General features: G+C 41.1%; 1 protein-coding gene across 1 annotated transcript; it reads left to right on the forward strand.

Moving 5' to 3' along the window:
* The first annotated feature begins 5887 nt into the window (after positions 1-5887).
* On the forward strand, positions 5888-26210 carry snx9b (sorting nexin 9b). The gene is made up of 18 exons (XM_080744040.1): positions 5888-6163; positions 8024-8110; positions 8796-8870; positions 11713-11838; positions 13904-14054; positions 16261-16396; positions 17454-17538; positions 17679-17804; positions 18541-18658; positions 18783-18913; positions 19268-19371; positions 19525-19628; positions 20166-20243; positions 21096-21172; positions 22711-22800; positions 23302-23416; positions 23930-24021; positions 24692-26210. The coding sequence occupies exons 1-18, from the start codon at positions 6152-6154 to the stop codon at positions 24737-24739; spliced, it is 1755 nt and encodes a 584-aa protein (XP_080600166.1). The 5' UTR covers positions 5888-6151; the 3' UTR covers positions 24740-26210.
* Positions 26211-26878: the final 668 nt, after the last annotated feature.

Below are 26878 nucleotides of genomic sequence, written 5' to 3' on the forward strand. Positions count from 1 at the left end.
TTGTATGGTACGGTATGTATTATAACAAAAGATGCAAATGCAAGCAGGCGAGTCCCAATGAAGCCGGTCGATTTTACTTATGGCCCAAGTGCGTGCCACCAAAACTGTGGGAGGAGTACCGCGGCAAAATAAAGTTTATGCGTAAAGTAGGAAAGAAAGAAAGACAGTCGGACAAGTACTATATTCTACTAATTATGTATAACTGATGAATTGAGTACAATGGACTACAATTTATCCATAAGAGTAGGCCTATACAATCACAAAGCTATATGAACACTGAGGATTTTACAGTGCAGATTATTCTCTTATAGCGAGTAGGTGTGGGGGGAGTTTGACCTACTTCTACCTTCTGCTTGCAAGCAAGCCCCTCCTTCCTCACTGTTACCAACACCACTACACTCACTGCCTCTTTCCAGCTGAGGGTCCAATGAGAACACTGGGCCTGGGTCTCTGTCTCTGATGTGATATGAAAATGTGATCTCAAACCACGGGGGTGAGATCGAGACAAAGTGCTGTGCTGCTTGGGGTCTACAAAGCAACTATTTCAAAGGAATGCAGACTGAGTTACTTATAATGTATGACGTGACGGTGGAAAAGGCCATGAAAGTACAGTTCTGAACCTTTTGTTTGAGTTTATGTTCCAGCCCTCAATGCCACAAGGACATAAATAGCATATTTCGATACAGTACACGTACTGTGTGTACTGTACCTACAGTACATGTAGCCTATATGAGAGAGGGGGTAGAGGGAGAGGTAGAGGGATGGATGGAGAGAGGTAGAGGGATGAAGAGAGGGAGTCATATCCATATTTGGGAAACCGGACAACCGGACAAAGCCAGATGTTGGAGCTTAGCTCCTGTTCCAGGAGCACCTCAAATCACACCTAGGCTATAGTGTGAAGTGAGCGGTGCTATTTATGAGTTAATTTCATCAAGCGTCCTGCAAGCCAATCACAGTGTGTCCTGTGAAGCTTCAAGCTTGGCCAAAGGGACATTGGGCCGTACAACAAACTTTGAGGAGTTTGTGCCAAAATGTAGGCCATATATAGGACAGATGTAGGCCACAGCCCACGCTTCAATATATAATTAAGCCCCGGACATTTTAAACACATTTTTCCCATCGGTTTTTGATGGTTGGCATATTTAGGCCTATACTGCATATCATATCGGATACTGGTCAGGTGGGCACTAGGGACATCTGGGCACCTCTGTGTAAAATTAGCTATAGTTTGTCCAAAATGTTGAACATTTTAATATTTTAAAAATGGTCTTAAGTAAAAGAAAGTATACATGATGTGAACATGCAGGATACATCATTATCAGACTTGACGGATATACAGTTTGTAGCAATTATAGAAATATTAGACCTTAATTGTCGAATGTTTAAGCATGCAATGCATGTATACAAATTTTATTTAATACCATTTTTCTGATATTTTATTTTTTAACATTAGGCCTATGGGCAAAAAAAACAATTTCACAGCGAGGTGACCAGATGTCCCTGAGTGCTCACCTGACCTGTTAACATCATATCATATCATATCATATCATATCATATCATATCATATCATATCATATCATAATAGGCCAACACATCCATTGTCCTGTCCCGTCCCGTCCCCCGCAGACGCCCAAAGGGTTGCTGCATGGCTCTTTTAGTGTAATGTTACATTTATTCCAGCAGAGGCCGACTCCTGCTTAAAGTTTTGTATCACTCTTAGTGGGGGAGCCAATCGAGCAGATTCTGTTGGTCGTAATTTTGGAATGTTAATTTTTGGAGACATGTATATCTTGATTCTTGGGGTTCTCAGAATGTCAAAAAAACATGTCTCCAATTTTTCTTTTTGGGTTTAGCTTGTGTAATTAGCATAATTAGCCAATTAATTGCCAAAAACAGTAAATGGCAATAACTTTGCTTCTAGGTAACTTATAAAGGTGATTTAAGAGTCTAAGTCCATGTTTGTGAGGTCCAGGAATTCATCTGTTACCATTGTGAAGTCATACAACATTTCCTAGTTAGCATAATTAGCATAAATGATGCAAAAACGAGGCGAAAATAAGCAAATTGCTTCATTTCTTTAGTTTTAGTCAACTTTGAAAGCTTCTCACAAACTCTAAGATGTATGTTTACAAGTCATCAATTATCATCATCCTAAAATAAATCATGCAACCCTTTGTCTGTGTAATAATTATGTAATAATCAAACCGAAACCAGAAATAGCTATATTTCTTTGCTTTAAGTTAATTAATAAAGATGATCTTACAGACAGTGTAAGTCTGTTTGCATGTCTAGAAAATATTCTCTTTCCATAACTAGGATATCTAACCTTTCCTTATTAGCTTAATTTGCATATATATTGTAACGACCCTGCAAGAGATCGGGCCGTAACTCGCCATGCCAAGCGAGCTGCTTGCCTTGTCTGCTGAGTGGGGGGCTGGGGTTCGCTTCCCGGTTTGGGAGCGAACTGCCTCACTCAGTCTGCAAAACATTACATTAGTGTCAGACGGGCGGGCCCGTGGAGCATGCCTTTGCGTGAGGGACGTGAGGGACTCGGCCGTGGGCAGTGAAGTGATATAAAATAAAGAACAATACGAGAAATGGTCACAGAATTATCTGATTGTTTATTCTCAGAAAGTTCTGTAAACACATTTAAATAGAAGGATCTCCATCTTCGTCGTTGTCATCATCAATCCCCAACAGATGTGCCTTGCTTACATTACAACACACCTATTCATCTGCCCCACATGCACATCTCAGAGCAGTTAAAATGTTGAGATCGACAAGAACAATGTGACATGCACTGGGATTTTTCGCAGACACATTTGATCAGTTGGGTAATGGTGGCTGGAGCTGGGGGATCATGTGTTGTGACTAGCACCAGTTGATCTCCATCCATATTCAGTTGCTGGTGGTATCTGTGGGTTATGTACGTACATGGTCCTCATACCATACCATTGCCTGGTAATGGGCACGGGCAATGGCTTGATGTAATGCTCCTTGTGTAGGTTGCAGCTTCTCAGCTTCTAATTGTTTCTTTGTGAATAACCTCCACCTGAGCTCACCAACATCCACAAGATTTGTACCGGGCTCGTACAGCTGGTAAACAAATGCTTCAATCTTGTTTTCTGCGTCAGAACTGAGCTTTTTTGTAGTACCTAGAGTAGCAAATGCAAATGGGAAAGCCATAATGGATCAAGAGATGTTCCCAGTGGGCTAACCACTTCATAGCCACACTGGACAGGAAGACCAAAGAACATAGTGAGACCCATGTAGTATTTGACCGCCATGACATTGCATCTTCACTGAGGGAGGCCACATGTAAGCGATGCCAGGGTGGCAAGCCCCCTACCACTTATCATGTGGAAGACAACACACTAATAGGGAAGGTGTCAGAAAAACTGTCAGGTATCCACACCAAAGATGAGCTGACTGTCTATCTGGCTAAGAAAGCCCTCCAACACTTCCAGGGGAAACCCAACATTTTCATAATCACGTCAAGGCAACATGTCCACTCAAACTCTATCAATGTAAAACATCTCCACAGCTCACAGGAAGAGGCTGACACAAGGATAATCCTGCACAGCCTGCTGTGTGTGGGTTACCATCAGCTGTACAAGGACCCCCATTTCATCACCGGTGTGGGGAACAAAAAACGTATCATCTCACTGTAGCCAGTAGTGCACTGGGTAAAACAAGGACTTCAGCCTTACCAGGGTTACATGCCATTTCTGGAGCAGACCAGCCAGGCCATTTTGCTGGCAAGGGAAAGTTAACCTGTTGGCAAGCCCTGTGGAGGTGGTATCTGCATTTGCTACTCTGGGTACTGCAAAAAAGCTCAGTTCTGACACAGAAAAAAAGATTGAAGCATTTGTTTCCCAGCTACAAATACAATCCCGGTACAAATCTTGTGGATGTTGGTGAGCTCAGGTGGAGGTTATTCACAAAGAAACAATTAGAAGCAGAGAAGCTGCAACCTACACAAGGAGCATTACATCAAGCCATTGCCCGTGCCCATTACCAGGCAATGGTATGGTATGAGGAGTCAGGACCACGTACACCCACAGATACCACCAGCAACTGAATATGGATGGGAGGCTGAGGGAAATCAACTGGTGCTAGTCCCAACACATGACCCCCAGCTCCAGCCACCATTACCCAACTGAAATCCCAGTGCATGTCACATTGTTCTTGTCGAACCCCAGCCCCCCACTCAGCAGACAAGGCAAGCAGCTCGCTTGGCATGGCGAGTTACGGCCCGATCTCTTGCAGGGTCGTTACAATATATATGTAAATTACGCTAATAATGAAAGGTTAGATATCCTAGTTATGGAAAGAGAATATTTTCTAGACATGCAAACAGACTTACACTGTCTGTAAGATCATCTTTATTAATTAACTTAAAGCAAAGAAATATAGCTATTTCTCGTTTGGGTGTGATTATTACATAATTATTACACAGACAAAGGGTTACATGATTTATTTATAGGATGATGATAATTGACTTGTAAACATACATCTTAGAGTTTGTGAGAAGCTTTCAAAGTTGACTAAAACTTAAAAAAATGCAGCAATTTACTTATTTTCACCCGTTTTTGAATAATGTATGCTAATTATGATAATTAGGAAAGGTTGTATGACTTCACAATGGTAACAGATGAATTTCTGGACCTCACAAACATGGACTTAGACTCTTAGATCACCTTTATAAGTTACCTAGAAGCAAAGTTATTGCCATTTCCTGTTTTGGGCAATGAATTGGCTAATTATGCTAATTACACATGCTAAACCCCAAAATAAAAATTGGAGACATGTTTTTTTGGCATTCTGAGAACTCCAAGAATCAAGATATACATGTCTCCAAAAATTAACATTCCAAAAGTACGGAAATTGATAGGCTCCTCTACTATCTCTTCAACTCCGGAGACTGGTGCTGGTAAGGTTACTTCGACTCAGCTGTGAGCTGTCAAAACCTTCAAAAACAATCTACACCCGACTGGTTCTTGAGACAAACTCGTACAATCTAGACCGCTGGAAGTAGGCTATTCATTTCATTTCAGAATAGGAAAGTAGCCCAAAAATCAGTGGTAAGGTGGTTGCACACTGCTGCGTTTTTCGTTGCGAAAAGCGTTTTTCAGGGCAAGGAGAGAGAGAGAGATAGAGAGAGCAAGGGACCGAGTGGTGCGCGAAACGGGCGGCAGTGTGCAAACGTGACTGACATAACGTGAGGTTGATTTTTTTATTTGCGTGCTCCGAAATTCACTCCGATATTCGGCCCGAAAAACGCAGCAGTGTGCAACCACCTGTAGCCCATATAAAGTATAACTATATAAGTATGCTTCATTTGCTTATTTTGAGGTATTTGTACAGTATTTTACTTAGAGTATTTCGAATTTTACTTCTACTCCACTACCTCTCGGATCCAAATACTCCACTACATTTACCGGTATTTGAATAGGCTACTTTAGTTAGGCCTACTACTTTGCATATAGGCTATAGACTATATATATTGCATAAAAAAAATACTTTTTCCACCATTGCCAAAAACAAAGAATTGCCTTGCATACTGAAAGGACCCAAACAATATTCTAGACTGAAGAAAGCTTACTATAATAATATTATTAATAATATTAATATTAATATGGGTAATAATAATAACAATAAAAAGTATTATTATTTAGTAGTAATTACTAATTAGTAGTATTACTGAGGTCATTTTGATATTTCTTATATTTTCTTATTTTTCTTATTATTAAACTAGCCTCTACAAATTTAAACTTACCCTCAGTGGGGGGCATTGCATTGGACATAGGTTAGCTTTCCGGTGTAGCTCACTACTGCTCCGTGGAGTTCAGTTCAGTAGTAGTACTGTAGTAGTACAGATCATTACACACGGCGCAGCACAACTTCTCTCGCTGATCTTCCACCTCTAACTCTACTCTCTCTGCTGGTTTTCAGGTTAAAGGGCAAACAGTATTCAGTGATGTATTAAAATCGGTACTGCGACGAGCGACGACTCTCCTCCCCAAGACGAAATTGCCTCGTTTTTTCGCACTTTATAGTTGACGCCAGCGGGGAAATGTCCAGCTGAGGGTTTGGGATTTTGCAACACACGGGCCCTAGTGTTTTGTAATGATTGATCAACGCTCCGGCAATGGCAACCAAGGTATGTTTGACGTTTGTTCTGTGTTGGTTTGTGAGCTCTAGTCTCGACATGATCGAGATAAGCAGGCTACAGTTTTAACTGAGGCGAGCCTAGTATGTTTGTTTAGCCTGCACTGTTCGTATTAATAAACTCCTTTCCGGTGTTGGCTATCTATGCTACTCAAGACCCGAAAACGTATTAATACTCTTTTTATGGAAGTACGTAATGGAGGTTTCTGAGAGTTATTTTAACACAGATGGAGAATGTTTTCCCTTTTAACATGGAAAATATGTCTCATTAAAAAGTGTCTTGTGACATTTTACCACCCCTTCTGAGCGGGTCACTTCTATCCTGTGGAATGCTGGGAAATGTAGTCACAGCCTATAATATGCATGCAGGCGTGTTTGTGTGACAGCAAAAGTGTGATAATTACTGACAGTCACTGACAGTGCCAGAGTCGTTGGGTTGATAGCTCAAATATCACAAGACATCAAATGTAAAACAACAACAACTTAAGTTTACCCTAAACCTCTCAATCAACTTGATGGATCTCTGCTTTAAACATAATATACGTTAGGTTGGGCCACACATAGTCTCAAAACATAATGTACATTAGGGTGGTCCACAGTCTAGACTCAAAACATACAATATCAATATAATGATTCAATCATCATGACTGAACTAGCACAACTGACATTGCCAACTAATACGTTCACGTGGCTCTCATTGCTTCTTTTGGTCCCTGTCTGAAAGCCTCCCATCTTCCTGGACCCATGGGAGCTGGTTGGCCGAGTCTAAAATAGATCCTCTATTCAGAGAGGCAGCTAATAGACAGGATACACTGGTGCTGTGAATTCTGCACTGTTGTGAGGAGTGCAGTCAGTGTCTTCAGTGAACCTGGTACACACACTGACCACTCAGCTTCAATGTTTGCTAAGAATCCACAAACTGGAAGTGAAAATATAGCACTTCTAGATGGTTTGTGATTATTCTCACACAGGACATTGTTTAACCCATTAAGACCTGGAATTATTTTATACTTTAAGCTATTGAAAAATAGCAGATATACAACCTCACGCTGCGAGATTGTAGATCTGCTATTTTTGAAAGGTCGTGAAATGTGTGCAAATCTTATATGTATTTTTAAAGCGAACATTTGTAACTCAAATTTAGCTTCTGGGGGTTCCTGGAACTAAACATTTTGATGCATATAATGCATATAATTCTAGGAATCCTCACCTTGTGTTAGTGTGTGTGTGTGTGTGTGTGTGTGTGTGTGTGTGTGTGTGTGTGTGTGTGTGTGTGTGTGTGTGTGTGTGTGTGTGTGGCTGTGCACATGCTCCTTTGCATGTGGTTTTGTTTGTATATAATGTATGCAATGCATGTTTATGTTGCTCAGGGAACCAAGTAAACTACTGATATAACTGGGACACCATGAAAAGACTTTGGGCTTGAGTAATAACATGTAAATGCCTTTTTATGACGTATGCGTAGAGCACTTTGAATTGTCCTTGTGTTGTGTATGAAATGTGCTAGGCAAATAAACTTGCCTTGACTTACCTAATAAAGCTGACTACTAAGGCAAAGGGGATGGATCATACCTTGTTGTCGGTGGATAGCAGTACGTGCCTGTTTTGAGTCAGCAAAACAGGCCTTGCCCAGAAGAACTAGTTTGACCCGTTTCGTTTCATTTTGGCTATATACTCTATAACACAATAAACAGTTAGAGGTGTGTGTGTGTGTGTGTGTGTGCGTGCGTGCGTGCGTGCGTGCGTGCGTGCGTGCGTGCGTGCGTGCGTGCGTGCGTGTGTGTGTGTGTGTTTACAGCTCTGGTGTTATTGTGTGACGTCTTGACACTTCTGATTTTGTTGACTCCTTTAGGCGCAGGTTTTGTATGACTTCACTGCTGAACCTGGAAACAATGAGCTGACAGTCAAAGAAGGCGAGACAATCACTATCACCAATGGGGTAAACAAACTTGTATCCATTTTACCAATCTACCATACAGTTGACACAATATTCAAACTCTCTGCTTTGACAGCACAAAGTGTTCTGTGAAACCAACTTACTTGATCAATAAAGTTGGTAAATCAATGAAAAGAGAGTGAGTAAACATGATGTCATGTGAAAGAGTTCAAAGGTCACTCAGTGTGTGCTGATTGGTCAGGTATTCTTCCTATCGAAATCTGTTCCCAGCCAACTTATCAGGAAGTAGGACTGTCTTCGTGCACCAAGTACCATCAATGTGCAAGTGTTTGCAAGCGTTGGCATTGGTGCTTAAAGGGATAGTTCACCCAAATATATATATATATATATATATATATATATATATATATATATATATATTGTTTTTGTCACATTCCTAAGCTAATAATTTGATGACCAGCATTGGTTCCCTATGGAAACACAAAGAGCCTGCTTTATTCCCCATGGAGACACAAAGAGCCTGCTTTGTTCCCTATGGAGACACAAAGAGTCTCCTCAAATTATTGGCTTAGGAATGAGACAAAAAGAAAGATATCCATGAATTCAAGTCTCCACGGGGTAATCGATAGAAAAACATGGGGGGCGAACTATCCCTTTAAAGCTACAGTGTTTGGCATCTCCCAGAGCCAATCACAGTACGTCTACGCTGTCCCTTGTCTCCTTTCAGAGCATTGGAGGTGGCTGGGTGGAAGCACAGAATTCCAGAGGGGAAGTTGGTCTAGTGCCAGAGGACTACATTGAGGTGAGAGCGTGAATCACTCGCAATATCATACTGTATGTGCTCCTTTCACTTTTACTTAAAGCAGGGGTAACCAACCAGTAGATTATGAGCTACTGGTAGATCACTAAAGGCATCACAGTAGATCACAGACAGTGTAGTGTGTATTGGGAGAGGAGTGTCAACTCAAATCATCATATTTCGGCCTTTTCATACAAAATTCTGCACATTTCCGCAATTGTTTATTCTTATTTAGACTACTAGCCTTTGTGTGGATGTATAGATTGAGCCTGTCAGAAATCGCTTAAGTAAATATGATGTCTTACTATTGTGTTTTTTTTTTACATATTGTGGTGGTAGATCTTGGCTTACACATTCAAAGAAAAAGTGCTTGTGGGCTTAAAAAGTTTGGTTACCACTGACTTAAAGAATAGATGCTGATACATGTGCATGGACCACCAAAGTCCTGACTTCTGACATCAGTGCCGCTAGAGGGCGCTATCTCCCAGGTTCCCATTGTTGTTTTGTGTTGAGATCATAGACTGTAAAAAAGAGATGGACAAAGCTCTGCCCATATTCTCTACAGGACGGTAAACGAAGCCTATTTAACAAGTGTGTGCATGCTGCCATATTTCTACATCCTTTGTGAAAATGGAAATGGTACCCGGATTCTATTGGTTGGGACAGAGTGGGGGGTGGTTCAATACATGCTATTGGTTGGGAGCTTGTCAATCATGCTAGCCACGCCCCTCCTACGGCATTCACTATTTTATCACCAATTAAAAAATACATGGGACCATAATTTAACGAAATGCATATCATGGTGACTGAAAGAAGACTTTAAACTGGTGAATGGAAACATAAAGTATGTATGACAATGTTTATTAAGGTAAATAAAATCAAGTGTAAAGTTCGGCAAAAAAATAAGCTGTGAAGCATAATACCTTTTGGTACCAGCAGGGGGTGAAACTAGCGGCCTTTCATAAGAACTTACTATATTGCCTAAACTTGCAGGCCGGATACCATGTCCTTGATTGAGATCCCCATAGGGGAATCTTGGATCACCTCATACTGTATAAGAACTGTGTTCAAAAAATAAACCAACCACCCCAGCTATTTTACTCATATGGACATGAAGTGTCAACTGAAGGTGGAAATGTAGCAATTTACCCAAAGAGTAACACAATAAACTAACCCAACAAAACCCAACGACTACATTTCCCATGACCTGGCTAGTAGGGACAGTGTTTTCAAACCCGGAAGTAGCCCGGAAGTGTTGTTTCCGACTTTTAAGGCAGAATTCATTCAAATTTCCACTAAAAAATAACAATGGGAACCAGTGGGATAGTGAGTGCCCTCTAGTGACAGTGACGTCTATATGCATACAAACATCTGCGTGCATGTGTGCGCGTGTGTGTCTCCACTCTCCACATTTAGTGCTGAATATAATATTTCTTTTGTCTGAACCTGGCAGGATGTGACTCCTTTAAGAGTTCTGCTGAATTGGATTTAAGGATGTGACTCCTTGAAGCTTTTGCTGAATTTACATTATAAGAATGTGTGGGTTTCCCCTCATGTAGTGGTAATGGCAACATGGTGGGTGGTGATGATTCACTCAGTAGCCATGTATCTAACTAGGAGACAGAAAGAGGGCGAGGATGTTTGTCAAAAGAGATAAGTCTGTCAAACAGTTTAGCCTGACTCCAAACACTACGGAGCACCGCAGCCCAGCCACAGCACGCTAACAAAACTTTACGTGTATTAGAGAGATAGATTGTTATCATTGGTGTCCAGAGGTGCACACAGGCCTCTATGAGTGTGTATGTGTGCATGCATGCATTCACACACGTCATTGTAGTTGACTCTACAATTGCTCCCTGACTGTTTTGACCCCATCCCATATCCTCACATTCCTATCGACTGATCATCATCAACTGATCATCACATGATCTACTTAGTAGAATAAAATAAAAACATCAGGGCAGAGGCCACACTAAATCACAGCCTCTCTTATGTACCAAGTTAATAAACCTGATACACCATGCTGCTGAGATTGAGGGCGGATTCACACTGAGGTCCGATTGATTCGAACTGTTCCCCAAAACAGTTGCCTGGTCCCCACTGACCAGCATTCATATTGGCCAAAATTCTTCTGTGCCTGGACTCCCTAGACTAGAGCCTTAGCCGAGACTTCGTCCAACTGTAATTGTATTTGTGTGCCTCCCGGCTCCGGGGGCGCTTGTTGACTATGGGGCTTTGGGAGGTTTAAAATGTCATGTATCTTGTCAGAATTTCAAGCGAATATAAAAGTTTTACTGTGTTCCTGACGTTATCTTGAGTTGTAACAATAACAGAACAACAATACACAACCAAAGCAGTGTGTGCTGAGTGTCTTTGAAACATCACAATGTCGTCTCTAATCATCGTATAACAGTAACGTCACTGGTGCATCCTTGGTATCTTAAGTTAATAGTGACGTCGCGGACCAATCCTGGTTATTTTCGCACCCAAGACCGCAGTGTGAATCCGCCCTGAGACAGAAGAGGAACTAGTCTTTGTTGGTCACCTCAGAACTAAGTGCAGTGTCTTGACACTCTTAAATGATTTCTTGCATTCAGTTGAATTGGAAATGTTCTAACTGGCAGTGCTGTCACATTGTGGATAGAACAAAAACAGCGAGAAACCCACTTGGAAGCCAGTGCATACCAAGCTCAGATCGCATTGCGCTTAACCCTGGAGGAATGTGTCTTTAAAAGACATTAGATGTCGGTGGAATATATGCGTTTGTTCTTTTAACCGGCATGTTTTTTGTTCTCTTTCTCTCTCACTCCCCGTCTGTCTCTCCTCCTTGTCACTCCATATACAGTTTGGAAAGCCATCCTTTGCAGGAGCTGCAGCCCCAGCAGCAGTAGGTGCTCCAAGTGTAGGAAATGCAGTGGCTCCAGACCTGTCCTTCTTTGATGCGTTCGCCCCTGCACCTGCACAGAACCAGGTAACACTCATGGTACATTACACACCAAACCAAGGGAGGCCATGGTGGCTGACCACAAAACCGCAAACCCACCCTCCGATTATGCACATACCAGAACCACTTAAGCATGATTTTCGCTATACTGAGGACAGCAATTGACATAAATTGATACTGTAACCATGCTAACTCATCAGCCTGATGATGTATTCAAATGATTAAACCGCACCCTTTTTTTTGGAAAGAGCGAAACTTAAAAAAGAAATGACATTACTATAGAGGTACCTTTCTGTGTTGCATTTACATTGTTGGTCGGTGTTGATACCAGCTAGTCGTGTGTGATGGAGTTTTAAGCCTGGTGAAGAAAGCAGAAATGATGGATGACCTCAGACGTTTTGTGTACACGCACATACTTTTAGCCCTGCGAGGGCCCCTGTCATGCAGAAGTGCAACCAGGTGGTATGGTGGATATTCTGCGAGGTCAGGTCATTTATAACAAATAGAGCAACAAAAAGGATAAAAACAACGGCACAGAGGTTTGATTCCGCTGAAACTAAATGGTGGAACGGTAGTGGGTGTGTCGAGGTGGTGAACCAACCCTCTCACCATGTCTCTCGCACAATCTTGTCTGTCTCTATGTGTTTCTGTCTCTGTTTCTCTCCCCCCTCCATAGACACACACACCTGGCATTACTTTGGCCCTCCCCACATAAGCGTAACACCGTAACGCTTTCACCACATGCTACATACACGTTGTGATGATGACACCTTCTTTTCCCCCCTCACCTCAAGGTGGATGCTGGGGAATTGAGTCCCCAGCCGGACACCCCTGACACCCCAGCACCCCCCTTCTTCCCATCCCCCGACGAGGTAACCCGGGTGGCATGAGATCTACCCACTGGCATGAGTCGACCCCCACACCCCCAATCTGCCCCCTAGCCCCTCTCACCCTCTGATCGCTCTGCCTTTGCAAATTGTACCACCATATCCCTGCGGCCTGCAGAAATGCATGATCTGACCTCCCAGGTCACCCACCCACACTGTGACAATTACACTCATGCTGTATACAATCCATGTATCTCTCTCACGCTCCTCAGCTGAATGTACACCCACAAAAACTAAAAGATATTCCAGATCACTGACTGATTAATCTCTCAAGGCAGACTCTGATACATCATCAAATGAAGAGGAACAAACAGAGTGGGCGTTCCCTTTTATTTGACGATGGTTAGCCAGACTGCTGGCTGATTGACATGCACTCTACAATTAATTAGACAGATCACATTCAAATTTGATTGGTCAACTGTAAATATATATATATATATATATATATATATATATATATATATATATATATATATATATATATATATATATATATTTTTTTTTTTTTTTTTAAATGATCACAATCAAAGCTATTGTTTAATCTACTGTAAGTGGCTATTGTGTTTTGTGATTTTGAGTATGTTGTAGAATTCTGTACATTTGTGTTTGTGTGTGTTTTATTTGTAATACTGTATAGCTGTTAAACATCTGCTGGGGTTTAATGTATTACTAATTGCACCAGAAATAAAACTAGAATATTCATTTGGACGTGCGTTTCTGCTTTGCATCTCCAACAAGGTTAGAGTATGTGTACGGACATACAGTAGACCCATTCTTCAAAGTTTACTGCATGTTGGATGCCTTCCCCTGTACATGGCATGCAGATGCATCATTGGCCTTAATGCAGTGTAAAAAGCTAGTCTGCTATTGCAGTGGTGTTGTATTGCATCTGGCTGTAAGCGGCACGTGTCTCTTTGTATGGGAATGATGTGGCTAAATAATTGCCTGTGTTGTTGAGCAGGATTTTATCTCAGTCCACAACTGGTTTGAGTGGACTCTCACAGTACAGTGTATCTTCTCTTGCTGGCCAGGTTTTCATTATGACTTTGAAAACGCATGCTTTTAATAGAGCACTGCTGGCATAACCTCAGACAAAACCCACACCTGTCTCCCTCTCTTTTCTTCCCTCCTACTTGCTCACTCAATCACTATCAAATTGACCTTCTTCTTTTATTCACGTTCTCCTCTTTCCTCCCCTTCGCCAGACCAGTAATGGTAATGACCCGTGGTCGGTGTGGAACTCTGATGCCACCGGAGGCGCTGCCAAGCCAGAGGGCACCCAGACTGGGAACACTGCTGCCGCTGATCCCTGGAGCTCTGGTGTACAGAGTCACCCTCAAGCCTATCAGGGCCCAGGTAAGCGGGACTGTACCTTTTTTTTTAGAATTCGAACAATACAATATGTGTATCGTTGGTGTCGGGTGGAAACCTTGTATGTCCAAAACTGTTCTTTTGCATTTATCATTTTAAAGATTATTTAAAATAGTAAAAATAGCTGATCTGTGTGCTTGTAGATGTGCTATTGTCACTAGTTTTGTATGATGAAGCAGGGCTTTACGAAAAAACATCCACATTTTAAACTTGGAGATATGAGGTTTCTGCCCGACAGTGACGATATGACTTCCTACAGTTATTAATTATTCTGGATTGCCGTCCCCATTAGATCTTAAAAGATCTTAAAAAATCCATCATTTGTGTAAGATTTAAGATTTTTGAATGATTTCTTATTTTTGTACTATATTAGGCAATGATGAAATCCCACATTGATTGACTCTGAATATGTGTATACTGTACGACGCATTTTAGCTTGTAGATCGCCTATTTTCACTGTTTCTGAAATGGGGCTTAAATTATGATTGTCAGGCTTTTATTGGAAAATAATGGGGCCATTTATCAATGACATTTCATTCATGCCCACGTAGGAATTAGCAACGTACCATGATGTCAACTCACCGCATCACCAGCTGCTTTCTTAGTCTCTCAACCCGACACCTCCACAGTGTTCAAGTGTTACAGAGAGTCTAATTACGCCCCCCAAAAGTTCCACAAAGCTGTCATTGCTGTTCACTTCTACGTTCAGTATATTTTAGAATTTCTGTTTCTGCTAAGCAGCAAGCTAGATAGGCTTTGACTAATTCCATTTACAGTAGGACTGATTTACGGGACTGCGAAAACAAAACGGAAATGGGGAAAAGTGGGACATCCGCTTTATTTCCTAAGGCTTTTCAGCACTTCCGATGTACAGACTTTTGAGTGGAAGCATTTGAAAATTGAGAGACTATCAGCTGCTCAGCTTTTGTATGGAATCAGACTTTTGCTGAACAAACTGTTTCTTTTTGTTTCCTATATCGTACAACATACAGTATATATATATATATTATAAATATTATTATGCAATAAGCAAATACATTGATAATATTAGTCGAGCAATATATCGGTCTGGCTCTACTGTACATACATATAAACTGACAATATCTTTACTGTGCTGATGAAAACATCTCACGTCTGCTACTGCAGGCAGTTTAAAATGGTAAATGATTTGCCACTGCTGGACCGTTGGTATCTGTTGGAAGTCGCCAGATGTGGTTCTGCTCAGTCGCTCTGTCCTTAGACTCTCACTCTATTATGGGGATGATTCAGCATTAGGAATCCGTAATCGAGTCAGGGTTCTGTTTTCTCCTCAATATGGAAAAGTCGGCCTCATGCATGAGTCAAAGGGATACACTCTCTTCTCTTTGATTTATGAAGTATTTTGTTCCAATACAAGCTGTTATTTAATGAAAAGAATTGAGGGGAATAAAATACTGATTTACCTCTCTTTTCTCCCCTTACCAAAGACATCTATCCATATCCCTACCTTATTGAAACAGGTAGTACCTAGTGCATTGCCTGCTGGGAGTGTTGCCTGCCCTTATGGACTTAACCTGAATATGGATTGAAAGAATCTAGCATGGGCTTTAAGGATCTGTTTTATATGCTAGAAGGCATGCGTATGAAAAAATTGGGGTGTACATTGTTATTAATGAAAAGTATGTAGATTTTAACAGTAACGTTGCTTTTTAACGTTTATTTTTATCATAATGCATGTAGCCTATGTTGTGTTTTCTTTGAAAGTTTGACGTGTGTGTTATTCTAAGTGTGTGTGATTGCTTTTACGCCTGTCCCAGTTATTACATAATAGCCTAATCGTATTGAAAAATGTTTCGAATATTTTCAAAAAAGAACGGAAATACTATCCTATCTATATCTATCCTATGAATGTAGCCTATCTACAAGCCTGTCGGATCGTAGATTGCCTATTGATGCCATTTTTAAATTATTTTGAAAGTATTAAGTTACTAAATATCAGTCATATTCTTTGTATATTAAAGTTATTTGCCAGATCTGCCCTGTGACATTTTTGTTTTACAAAGCCATAAACAGATTTCTTTATTGACACATATTCTATATGTTCAATGAATCACACAGTGAATCCGTCAATCGCAATTATTTGTGTGACAATTAATCGTCAAGTGAGATTTCACGACGGTGACAGCCCTATGTGTGTGTGACCCTACTGTAGGTGCAGAGTTTGACGAGTGGGACGATGAGTGGGACGATTCCAAGTCGGCCTCTGGGGGTTACGGGGAGTCTGAGTCTGGGGAGGCCGGCGCCATGCAGAGAGGTGGAGCTGCTGGAACATCCATGAAAATCTACAAGTAAGAGTGCATTTAGTTTTGAAATTGGGCCCTTTCTAACTTCCTTCACTTCCATTCTGGTCAAACAGAGCCAGGGTGCTGATGTTATGCATGTTGGCTCACTGGAAACACTGCCAAGCCATTGGGTCCAGGAACCCTCGTGGTTCCTTGAGGGGGTTCCAAATGCCTGCTTATGAGAGTGTACAAATGGTTCCCTTTGTACACTCTCAGAGTCATGGGGGGCCTTGAAATAGAAGGAATGCGCATGCATAAAGTGAATAGCAAATCGATTGGGAAAGTGAGTTTCATGATTTTTCAAATTCATTCTAAAATAGCAGATATACAAGCTTGCAGCACTGCACGAAGTGACACTCTGTGAGCTTGTATGTCTGCTATTTTTGAATAGCCAACGCAAAACTCTAAAATGACACGTATGCTTTCCCAGTTTTAATGGGTTAAGACATTTGGCAGTTGCTTTTGAATGTTATGTATGACCTTATCTATTCTTCCCTGTTCAACTTATCGTATCTTCTATATGGTGGAAAATCCGTGTTAAGAACAGACCAGTTTCTCCATTGTCAGAATAAATTGACTCGACTCGAAATCCTGGTTTGTGATGCTTTTCAGCACAACACAAGATCAGACCTGTTATACTACTACGTACCACCATGCAGACCTAGACGGTACAAAGTGCCTCTTTGTCATTCATGAATCATGAATACATGTTTAGATGTGTCTAAGCATGGTACATGGCACAAGTGTCATGTGCCGAAGATAACCGATCTACAAGCTCACAATTCATCGTGTTGATGTTGTGTCTACTGTTGTGTTAATCACTGTATTATTGTTGTATGGAGACACTGAACCTGGAGAAGTGCCTCATTGTGGCTGAATGACAAATACTATAAAACTACTTGACTTGAAGTCATCTTCAATCCCATTGAACATTTCCCTGTTCAGCTTTGTGTAAGAAGATGGGTTGAGGCTTGCCAAAGAAACTGGTTTGCCTCCTTATCCACTAACATCTGTAACCGTTAAAACGTTTTAATTCTTGAACTTGTTTGTTGTCATTGTGCAGGTTTCCAAGTTTCTCCAAATCGGGGCCAGAGCTCTACCTCCTGTGCAAGCAGCTGGTGAAGGGCAAAGAAAAGTTACCCATCTATGTACGTCAACAATAACTTGATTATGCCACATCACATGCATCCAAATGTATTTTAGTTTTAATTATCCTACTTTACAAAACCACTTTTGTGTAGTGTTTTGTAGAGTTTTATAATTCTAAATTCAACCTCAACTGTTGCAGGTGGGAGAGGTTGGTCCAGTGTGGTCCTACCCAGATACCCAGCTGGATTGTGTGGTGGCCGACCCCAAGAAAGGCACCAAACTGTATGGGCTGAAGAGCTACATTGAGTACCAAGTTATAGCTAATGTGAGTATCGAACAACCTCTTCTACACTGGTGTTGTTGCCTTGCCCAAACGTACGCATTACTGCTTGGTATTGTAATCAGTGCTGTTTGTGTACTGTATGTGTATGGAAACAAAATAACGATGATAAAGATCAGTAGGCTGCCCCGAAGAGAGGATCAAAGTAGAATCATGTCAAAATGACATTATCATCACTGCCTAGATAATAGTCTGGAATATCGGTGTGGCGGATTCATTTCCAAGGGTCGGTTACAAACCCATTCAAACGTTGAAGCAAAACATTTCCCACTTGAATAGTGGGCTCTGATTGGTTACCCACGACTCTGGGGTGAGAGAAATGTAATTCAAATCGAGGAATGCCCTTCCAATCTGACCAGGTCACTTTAACAACCGTCGGTGGTCTCTCACACCTTGTTTGTTGTAACCTATTAATTGTAGTCAATGTACAGTATAGGTCACATTGTTGCTCAATATTGATTCATTTTATATCTAGAGTTGCTAGTTTTCACAATTTGCTACTTACAGTCCGTTCCTTCTCCTCAAAGGCAGACACGCACATTGGCAGGCTTATAACTTCAGACATTTTTATTGCATTTTATGGACTAGCGTTGATGCTGCTGTATGAAATGGCTGTTAGAGCATTGTTAAAAGTAAACTTCAATTTAAATGTAATAGCTGCAGCTGAAGATTACACATTGCAACTTGTATAGCATAACTTCCTCTGCTTACTGGCTTTCAGACCACAAACAGACCCGTCTTACACAGGTACAAGCATTTTGATTGGTTGTACGAGAGGCTCCTGTACAAGTTTGGGTCGGCCATCCCCATTCCTGCATTACCTGACAAGCAGGTAACAGGTAAGACACTGGTCCTCCGACACCCACCAACACATGCTAAATACTTTCCTGCTGTTAGTAAAGAGACGAGTTTCCTTCCTGGTCTAACAATTTCCTCTCCTTTCCTTATCTCCCTCCACGCCAGGGCGTTTTGAGGAGGAATTCATAAAAATGCGCATGGAGCGGTTGCAGGGTTGGATGACCAGGATGTGCAGGCACCCCGTTGTCTCAAACAGTGAAGTGTTTCAGCTCTTCCTGACATATAAGGATGAAAAGGTATGGAGTGTTTCCAAAAAGAACTGAGTATTTTACCCAATACTCAGTGCTGTTTCAGTGTTGGGCCAACACTACTACAGTATTTATGCATTGTAATGGAGGGTTTTTGCTGAGTGGCACTCGCTACATCCCATAGCTTGGAGGGATTAACGACCTGTGATTGATGGTTGGTTGTTACGGCCAACAGAGGATAGACTACATCTCATAGCTTGGAGGCATTATTCATGCCAAATTATTTTGAAAGAGCAACAGCCAATGGTGTAACTTAGATGACTTTGGCCGGTAAAATGTATCTTTTGCATCGCTTTGGCCGCCGAATGGTCTTTGGTAACACTGATTGATGCACTGACTCAGGACTGGAAGGTGGGGAAGAGGAAAGCAGAGAAGGACGAGACCGTGGGAGTGATGGTCTTCTCAACCATAGAGCCAGAAGCACCAGATCTGGACCCAATAGACGTGTGAGTTAGCGCTGCACAGTATTTTAAACCACTAAGACACAAACTATGTGTTGGAAATCTTTGAAATGAATCGTGTGTGTGTGTGTGTGTGTGTGTGTGTGTGTGCATGTGTGTGCGTGTGCGTGTGTGCGTGCGCGTGCGTACACTCCACAGTGAACAGAAGTGCGAGCAGTTCAGTAGGTTTACCAAAGCTATGGATGACGGAGTCAAGGAGATCCTCACAGTGGGCCAGGAGCACTGGAAAAGATGTACAGGACGTATGTACCCCAGTGTTGGTTTTGACAGCACATTTTCATTTAGTTTTAGTCATAGTCTTTTGAATAGAATTCCATTTGGTTTTAGTCACGTTTTAGCCATCTGAAATGTTTTAGTGTTAGTCTAGTTTTAGCCAATTACATATTATACTATTTTAGTTGAATACATCTACAGTTAATTTAGTCAACAAAATGTATTTTGGTGGGCCTTGATGGCGTCGTAATGGCTGATTTTACACTTGGTTGCATTGTGAAAATAGCCAATTTATAAGCTCACAATGTGTCGCAGCGCAAGGTTCAGTAGATGGAATCAACAATAATGTACTGTACCCACTCCACTGAGACTTAGCTATGTACTGTAGAGACCACACCCTGGCTATGCACCGTTAATTATTATTTATATACTATGAGGTGTGATTCAATACGTTTTGGCCTTGTGTTTTGGCAACTCAAGGAACTGAGAACTTTCTTTTTTGTTTGTTTTTGTGTCTGTGTGTACATGTGTGTGCTTGCATGTGTGTTTTCATTTCACCTTCCCAGCGTTGCCCAAAGAATACTCGAGGATTGGCAAAGCCTTCCAAAACCTCTCCTCTGTCTTCAGCAGCAGTGGATACCAAGGTACTGCAGCTGGACTGAAATGTTTGATGTCAGACTTTATTATGACGCTATTAGGCTGATCCAACCAACTCTCATTTAGGCCTAGAATTATTGAATGCTTTAACCAGTGAAAAATAGCAGATATACAAGCTCACAGCGCGGCACCGAGTGCCGCGCTGTGAGCTTGTAGATCTGCTATTTTTTGGAAAAAGTCGTGAAAATGTGTGCAAATCTTTGAATGTATGTATTTTCAAAGCGAACGTTTGCAATTCAAATTTTGCTTCTGGGTGGTTCCTGGAACTAAATATTTTGAGATGGGGGGTCCGTGGCCAAATACATATCAGTTTGGGGGTCCTTCACATGAAAAGGTTTGAGAACCACTGACATAGTAGTCTCTCAAGAACAGACTAACTGAGCTCCATTTAAGTGAAAAGGACCTTTTCTTTGACGATGGCTGGCCAGATTGCTGACATAGAAACATAGGTTTTTCAAAAAAATCTTAGGATTCAAAAGACACTTATAGAATCGGGTCAAAATTCTAATTTTCACGATTTTTCAAAAATAGCAGATCTACAAGCTCGCAGTGCGGCGCGGTGCCGCGCTGTAAGCTTGTATATCTGCTATTTTTCATTAGTTAAAGCATAAAATAATGATACACAATATGTGTACCCGTTCTGAATGGGTTAATTTCCTAGGTGGAACATTTTAGGTCCAATTAATCAGTGAATATCTAATTAAGTTTGTCATAATCCCTGCTTTGATTTTCCTGTGGGGATAATATACGTTATGTTTTACATCAAAGATACTGTGTGAAATAATTGTACACATATGACATTTTGTCATTTATATTATGTGTACCTCCTCCTTCTGCAGGAGAGGCTACCCTGACTGATGCCATGACGGCAGCAGGAAAGACATATGAAGAAATAGCTGAGATGGTGTCAGAGCAGGTTGGTACTCTGACCGTGGATTTCCTTGTGATTGCATCGCTGCTGCTTAAAGGAACAGTCTCACAATTGTCCTCAATTTTTTTCTAATTATATTGCTATATTATTGTCCTTATTATACTCGTAATCTAGTCATATGTCTCCCATATCACTGTACGTACACACACACACACACACACACACACACACACACACACAAAATGTTTATTTATGTCCACATAAGCAGAAGTACAAAATGTATCTCGATAAGGACATAAACAATATCAGCGCAGTCAGATAATTAGGAAAACGGCCAGCTACAAAGAGCATGTAGGGCAGAACATTGTTACATACAATACTGTTGGCATACATCAAACATACGTCAACTTGTGTACGTGGCCTAGGCTCCCAAAACACGCGCATACTGGCACACAACATATGCACATTCATAAAGGGGAAAAATGGAGAGAAACATCCTGTCCCTTTGTGTTACATCCTGGTGTCTCAGAGGTCTTAAAGCTCTATTTGTGGCACCTTTGACCGTTGCCCGAATTAGCTGGTGTTCATTTTCTACCCCGGCTCTCTGTACTTACTTACACTCTATGATGCTACTTCCTGAATATCTATGAACGTTTCCTGAACTCTAATTGTAATGTTTACTTCCTGCTTGTGACCTTGTGTTGACCGATTTATCTTGGCGTCCTGTTAGTGAATTGTGTTAGTTATCTAAAAAGGGAAGAGGTCAAGGGAGGGCAGACTATCAGTGACAACCAGAACTGGGTCAACGTTTGATATACGTCTGTGGTTGAATAAGCTTCCCTGGGCATCTAATGTGAATGTGGGAATCTGGTCTGTGTGGTATGTAATGATATCAAACCTGGGCCCTCTTTTTTGATGTATGAGCAGCAACCACAAGGAGGATTCATCTGGTAAGCATTTGCTGTCCCAGACGTTCTTCTTCTCTTGCCAAACCCTTTTCCTTTGGACAAGGTGGATTTGATCTGCCCCTAGTTTGGTTGGCTGTAGCGTAGCATCCGTTTGGGTGATGTGGTGCACCAGTCTAGATACTCAGCTAGTTTTGCTGTCTCACGGAAGCTACATTTACCATGCAACAATGGCAGATGTTATGTGACAGTAGTATAGTCACACATGGTTTAATTTGATAATTCAATAAGGGTTTTATATTGTGTTTAATATTTGTTTTTCTCTTTGCATTTACACTCATTTTCCAGAGTCTGGAAAAACATACCGGTATATGATATTAGAGTCAACTTGCAGATTCCTACATTAGACTGGGGTGCTTTTTTTTTGTTGCTTTTTTTCTGGCTGTTCTGCAAAAACATCTCCTATGATGACAGATTAATTTAACTTATTGTGGTCATTCTTACTGTATTCATGTCGGAGTGTAGTTTCCTTTTTCCTGTGCCATAATTGGATTGGATTGTCCGCATTTTACAGCAATATGCTCTAAATGGGAGTGTCTTTCCATTTGACTATTTTGAATGTTTTAGTTATGTTACTTGTGTGTGTGTTTGTGTGTGTGTGTGTGTGTGGATTTCCAGCCTAGGAAAGACCTTCACTTCCTCATGGAAACCAACAATGAATATAAGGGTCTCCTTGGATGCTTCCCAGACACCATTGGAGTTCATAAGGTACCTCAGCTCCAATGTCCCCAACACAAATACATAGAACATTACCAGCTCCCACAGAATGAATAACAATGCTACACATATACAGCACAGTACGTAACAGTTTTGCAGTAGAGGGGGGCATGAGTCATAACATATACTCTAGTCTAAACATTCCAAAATGATTTGGTTGATTTAGCAATTTGCACCTTTTTGAAATGCCATCAGCCATTACTTATAGTATTTATTTGCAGATACTGTGGATATTGAAAAAAAAAAGACCCTAAATCGAGTCTAATATTCTTCTTTCCATTTATTATTAACCACTTGAATCCTAATAGCCCTTTTCTCTGCATTATTCATAATATTGCAAACATTCGGCGAATATAGCAGATTTACAAGCAGATCAGCTATTTTTTGCCGAAGAGATTTGGTGTGGTGTAGAGGGGGAAAAAAGAAAGGGGGCCAAGGCTAGTCAACAAACTATATGTGGTTTAAAAACGTGTGTGCTTCCATTGATCACAGGCAGGCATAGATAAGTTGAAGGAAGGTGACAAGTTGGTGGCGACCAGTAAAATCTCCCCTCAAGACAAAGTCACCATGGCTAAACGTGTCAGCGTCATGTCATATGCACTACAAGGTATTTTCATTAAAATGCGCTTAAAGGGATAGTTCACCCCCAAAATTACTTTTTTCTATCGTTTACTCTCCCCATGGAGACTTGAATTCCTGGATTTCTTTTTAGTTTTTGTTGCATTCATAAGCCAATAATTTGACCAGCAGTGGTTCCCTATGGAGACACAAAGAGCCTGCTTTGTTCCCTAAAAAGACACAAAGAGTCTCCTCAAATTATTGGTTTAGGAAAGTCCTTTTGGGCGTCTTCATGGGGTGAGTAATCGATAGAAAAAAAGTCATTTTGGAGGTGAACTATCCATTTAAGATTTTCTTTGAAGAAGCTAATATTCAAAGATATTCTAGCTGATATTTATTATATCCTAAAAAATGGTTTTGTGCAACTGGCCACACATTTAAACTTAGAAATGTTGTTGTCAAGAAAGATGATAGAAATGTGTGTCAGACAATGGTGATACTTTTGTTATGATATTATTTATAAAGTTAAGTGGATGTACATTTTGTTTTCTCCACCTCACAGCTGAGATGAACCATTTCCATAGCAACCGTATCTATGACTACAACAGGGTCATGCAACAGTACCTGGAGGAGCAAGTCAAGTTTTATGAAACGGTAATGTTTATTTTTATTTGTTTGTTGTGCAGGGCATGTATTTTCAACTCTGGTCCTCGGGCAATCATTAATACTGCATTTTGTTTGGCGTACCAGGAAGTTCAGTACATTGATCTAATGATCTGATGTCTAGTCAGTTGAATCGAATATAATCAATTTACCGGTAGGATAGACAAGTAGCTGTACTATTAGGGGTCCACAAGGACCAGGGTTGAAAGGCCTTGAGTTTGGAGAATTCCAATTTTGTTTTGAGATATTATGTACAGTACATTAGTTGTTCCCAAACGTTTTAGCTGAAGACCCAAAAGAGAAATTGGACGTTAGCCCGGGACCCAGACTAGTGAAAACACTACTTCTTAAACAATTGTTTTTTAAAGATGGACTTTCTTGGATTTTTCTTTTATTTCATCATGAAATTACTGAAAAAATAAACAATAATATTTTAATTCATCCAAAAAACATTGCTTTTTTAGAAATGTTTTTTGAAAATGTTTTGAAAAAATAACAATTGAAAACGAAAATTTGGAAACAAAAAATAAAGGGACCCATAAAAATGTGTCCGCGACCCACACATGTTTGGGAACCAGTGATCGACATAACAGGAAAATGGTTCTTCATGGATTCTCTCGACATAATTTCACCGTATTTTCCTTCTCTTCCCCATCTCCAGATTGCGGAAAAACTGAGACAAGCACACAGTCAGTTTACAACCATGTAAGAGAAGCAGCTGCCAGCTCAACATCCAAACCACCTCTCCTGCTCCGTCTCACTTCCCTACTTGGAACTTTAACCTTTTTTTCTCCCTCACTCTGTTTTAATTTCTCACTCACTCTCTCTTTTTAATCACCCTTTTTCTCTCTACCTGCCCCCTTTGAGCGACTTTTCCCAACTCATGCGTTTCCCACAACTTGCGTTTGAGGATGTCTTCAAAAGCGTGCGAATACATTATGAAAAAACTAAAGTAAACAGACAATTTGGGCACAGGTGCTTGATAATCAGAGGGGAAAGTAAGGTAATGTGTCCTGTTTCCAAAGTTGTGGAGTAAAACATTTCAGATTGCTGTCATGTATTGTGTGAGGGGAAATGCCCAGAGATTCTGTAACCTTGCACAAACCTTGTTCTGCAGAGAAGAAATAGTTATGAATATTTCATGCTTTACCGCTGTGGTTCTCAAAGTGGGGTCCAGGGAGGGACCCTCAGGGTTCATTTGGGGGTTCCAAATGGACCCTTTCTGCTCTGTAACTCTGAGAGTCTACTCTCAGGGTTATGGGGGTCCTTGACATTAAAAAAGTTTGAGAACTGCTGCATTAGCACATCCTTTACATGGGCCAATGGGCCAAGTATGTTGTCTTATACCACAAACCTAGCAGAGCGCGTGAGAGAGACTTGCGCCTCTTGCCCGTGGGTATGTCCCAACCAACACTGCTGGCAGTGCCTCACCTCTTGTTGCAGGCTTCACCTCCTCCTCAGTCCTTAGCAGGAAGCGCAGTCGCCTTCCGATCAATGTGCCTTGTCTTTCACGGGGGAAGTCGAAATTCTTGGGGGTGAGGGTGGGGGGTTTCCCCGTCTGAATACCATGACGCTGTTGTTTACTTTTTAAGAAAAAGAAAACGGAAGGAAAAATGATGGAGAATCATAGTGAAAGCCCAGATTGAAATGTACTCAGTTTGGTGCTAGCTTGTTTATGCATGATATACGTTGAAGGCAAAGGGTCGGCGAACAAATACCTCCCTTGAGTCAGTGCCAAACGTAGAGGGTCTACCCAGTGAAACTGAAGTAGCCCTTTCTGTCCTTTTTTTTCATCAAGATGATTGATTTTAAAATGAAGGAGTCCATGTCAGTACTTTAGAATTAAGAAAAATTGAGCATTAAGCAATTAAACAAAAAAGAAGCTAGTCCTCCAGAGTTTGGGACTGAGCCGTGATGAGATTTCTCCCCTAGTTTTTCACTTGCTTTTCACTGCTTCAATCGTTCTCATGAATCTCATCATCCTCGCACTCTTTGTTTGCTTGTCACTTGAAAAATACAAATATATATATATAAATATATATTCTATTGGATCAGCTATCATGCTTTTTTTTTGTTATTGAGATACTATTTTATGTATAGAAATATTTACAATACAATGTCACTCAGAAAGAGCAAAGGAATTCAGTTTTGATTTATTAAACACTGATTTGTACTCACTTGACTGCATCCTTGTTGTGTGTGTGTGTGTGTGTGTGTGTGTGTGTGTGTGTGTGTGTGTGTGTGTGTGTGTGTGTGTGTGTGTGTGTGTGTGTGTGTGTGTGTGTGTGTGTGTGTGTGTGTGTGCGTGTGCGTGTGTGTGCGTGCGTGTACAAGATACAATTTCTCAATGTCTCAGACACACACTTGGTCACTCCCTCACAGTAGAGTCCTTATTCCCTGCAGCAGATTTCATGTGGAGACGTAGCAGGAATGAGAATGAGTTGGTAGCCTGTGCGGCGTGTCAAAGGGCGTGTTTGTGCTGACTTGGAGAGGAGGCAGTGAAAGAACCTTTTCAAGTAGCGTTCACTTCCCAATGCCATCAGGTGCAGCTGGGCGTGAAGCCTACATACAAACATGTACACAACGTATGTGTGATCCAATAGAACTTGCTTTATCGACTTAAATGTAGCATGAACTCTGTAAAGTAACATCCTCAGTGTTAAACTCAAAATGGTTATGGAATGACAGATTTGTCTGTCTGGTGAATAGCAACGGTATATTGATTGATTAATTTAGAATGAATTGAAAGTAAATATTGTAATAACTTATATACCATGTACATCTGCGTGTGTCAGTCTAGACTCTAGGCGCAGGTTGGTGCAACATGTCTCTAGAGCAGGGGTGCCCA

The sequence above is a fragment of the Nannobrachium achirus genome (assembly GCF_963921795.1).
Source record: "Nannobrachium achirus genome assembly, chromosome: 16".
NCBI lineage: Eukaryota > Metazoa > Chordata > Actinopteri > Myctophiformes > Myctophidae > Nannobrachium > Nannobrachium achirus.